The following is a 1,257-nucleotide window of genomic DNA, read 5'->3' on the forward strand; positions in this document are numbered from 1 at the left end:
ATCAGGCATATAATTAGGTATGCTGCACAATGGATAGACTGAATTCCGTATAAGTAGGCGTGGCATTACATCAGTTGACATCAGCATACATGAAGTCGATATACATTTACCATAAGTTGCGTCACTTGTCGCCCGTCATATCCATATGCTTAGAATTTAGCATGATGCTCGACAGCAATTTAGCCTTAAATGTAAAAAGTAGGTGTGCCATTGAAGGCATAGACCTAAGGATAGAAAGAGATCTATTTAGGTAGAGCTTCATTCAATCAGTGGATAGAAAGAAATCCCACAATGCAGACATTATTAGTTATGCTGCCCTACGGAGAGGCTGAATCCCATATAAGTGGATGTGGCATTACTTCTGTAACTTGTACTATGATCATTAGCAGTAGTCTCATCAATTTTGACTTTGCGCTTGCACTTTCCTGGATACAAGAAGGGCAGAATCCTTTTCATGAGAGCCAAAAATAAACTGCGCTTAGCCAAGCGACAAATATCGGAACTGGATATGTGATGGAGGTTACATAAGTGTTGGCACCACCAAGAACTTGGAAGTGTTAATTTGCTTGGAATGGTTTGTGAGAGTGAAAGGAAACGTTGAGTTCTAAGCGACATAAATCCCATTTATCTCCTCATCTTCTCCCTGAACCTCCTCTGCCAACTTGACATCCACTACACCCTTGACTAATTTTGCCCATGCGATAAGACCCTGTTATTACTACTGCCTTGTGTCCTAAAGCAAATGTTCGCTAATATGGGAAAAAGTGTCGTGCATCTACAGTGCAAGAGAGGAGCAGAGGGGCAGAGTTGAAAAGCACCACTGGGGCATTATCAAGAGTTTACACATCAGTGATTTCGTGAGCGAATTGTTGCGCTACTTTAAATGTCACTTCATATAACTTCAGCCATAGACGCCCAAACGGACAAGAAGTTACTTTATACCCTTATGCATCTATTTCCATCTCTTCTTGGTTTTGGAAAATATTTGAGAATTTGCTGAATTTTACTTTGAGGTGAACTACACATATGCCGTCGTTTATACCGCACTCACTGCCAACCCCTCAACATGTCATATAATCACAATGGTGTCAAATCAGCTAAAATGCGTGGCAGATCGGTCAAAATTAATGATAAACAACTGGTGGTAGTGGATGATTTGTGGCTATGTAAGTGCCAAGTACATTTATTTGCAACTAGGTCTGCGTCAATACACTGTGTCAGAGCTATGTAAATTCAGTGATCACTGACCGCTGCTGC

The 1,257-nt window shown here is 41.0% G+C and overlaps 2 protein-coding genes across 2 annotated transcripts in view; one reads left to right on the forward strand and one right to left on the reverse strand. All coding sequences in view use genetic code 11, as the record gives it.

Annotated features, from left to right (window-relative positions):
- EGR_10337 (hypothetical protein) overlaps positions 1 to 615 on the reverse strand; it is a gene marked incomplete at both ends in the record, with an annotated part of 6,114 nt that extends 5,499 nt beyond the window's left edge. The window contains one exon of the mRNA XM_024499586.1: positions 360 to 615. Within this exon, the coding sequence (XP_024346004.1) occupies positions 360 to 615 (256 nt within the window). The remainder of the gene's footprint in view (positions 1 to 359) is intronic.
- A 451-nt stretch (positions 616 to 1,066) lies between these two features.
- Positions 1,067 to 1,247, forward strand: EGR_10338 (hypothetical protein; the record flags this gene model as incomplete). The annotated part of the gene is made up of 2 exons (XM_024499587.1): positions 1,067 to 1,166; positions 1,198 to 1,247. 2 exons carry the CDS (start codon positions 1,067 to 1,069, stop codon positions 1,245 to 1,247), a joined length of 150 nt encoding a protein of 49 aa, XP_024346005.1.
- Between the last annotated feature and the right edge of the window lie 10 nt (positions 1,248 to 1,257).

The sequence above is a fragment of the Echinococcus granulosus genome, assembly GCF_000524195.1.
Source record: "Echinococcus granulosus chromosome Unknown EG_S00210, whole genome shotgun sequence".
In the NCBI taxonomy this organism is placed as follows: domain Eukaryota; kingdom Metazoa; phylum Platyhelminthes; class Cestoda; order Cyclophyllidea; family Taeniidae; genus Echinococcus; species Echinococcus granulosus.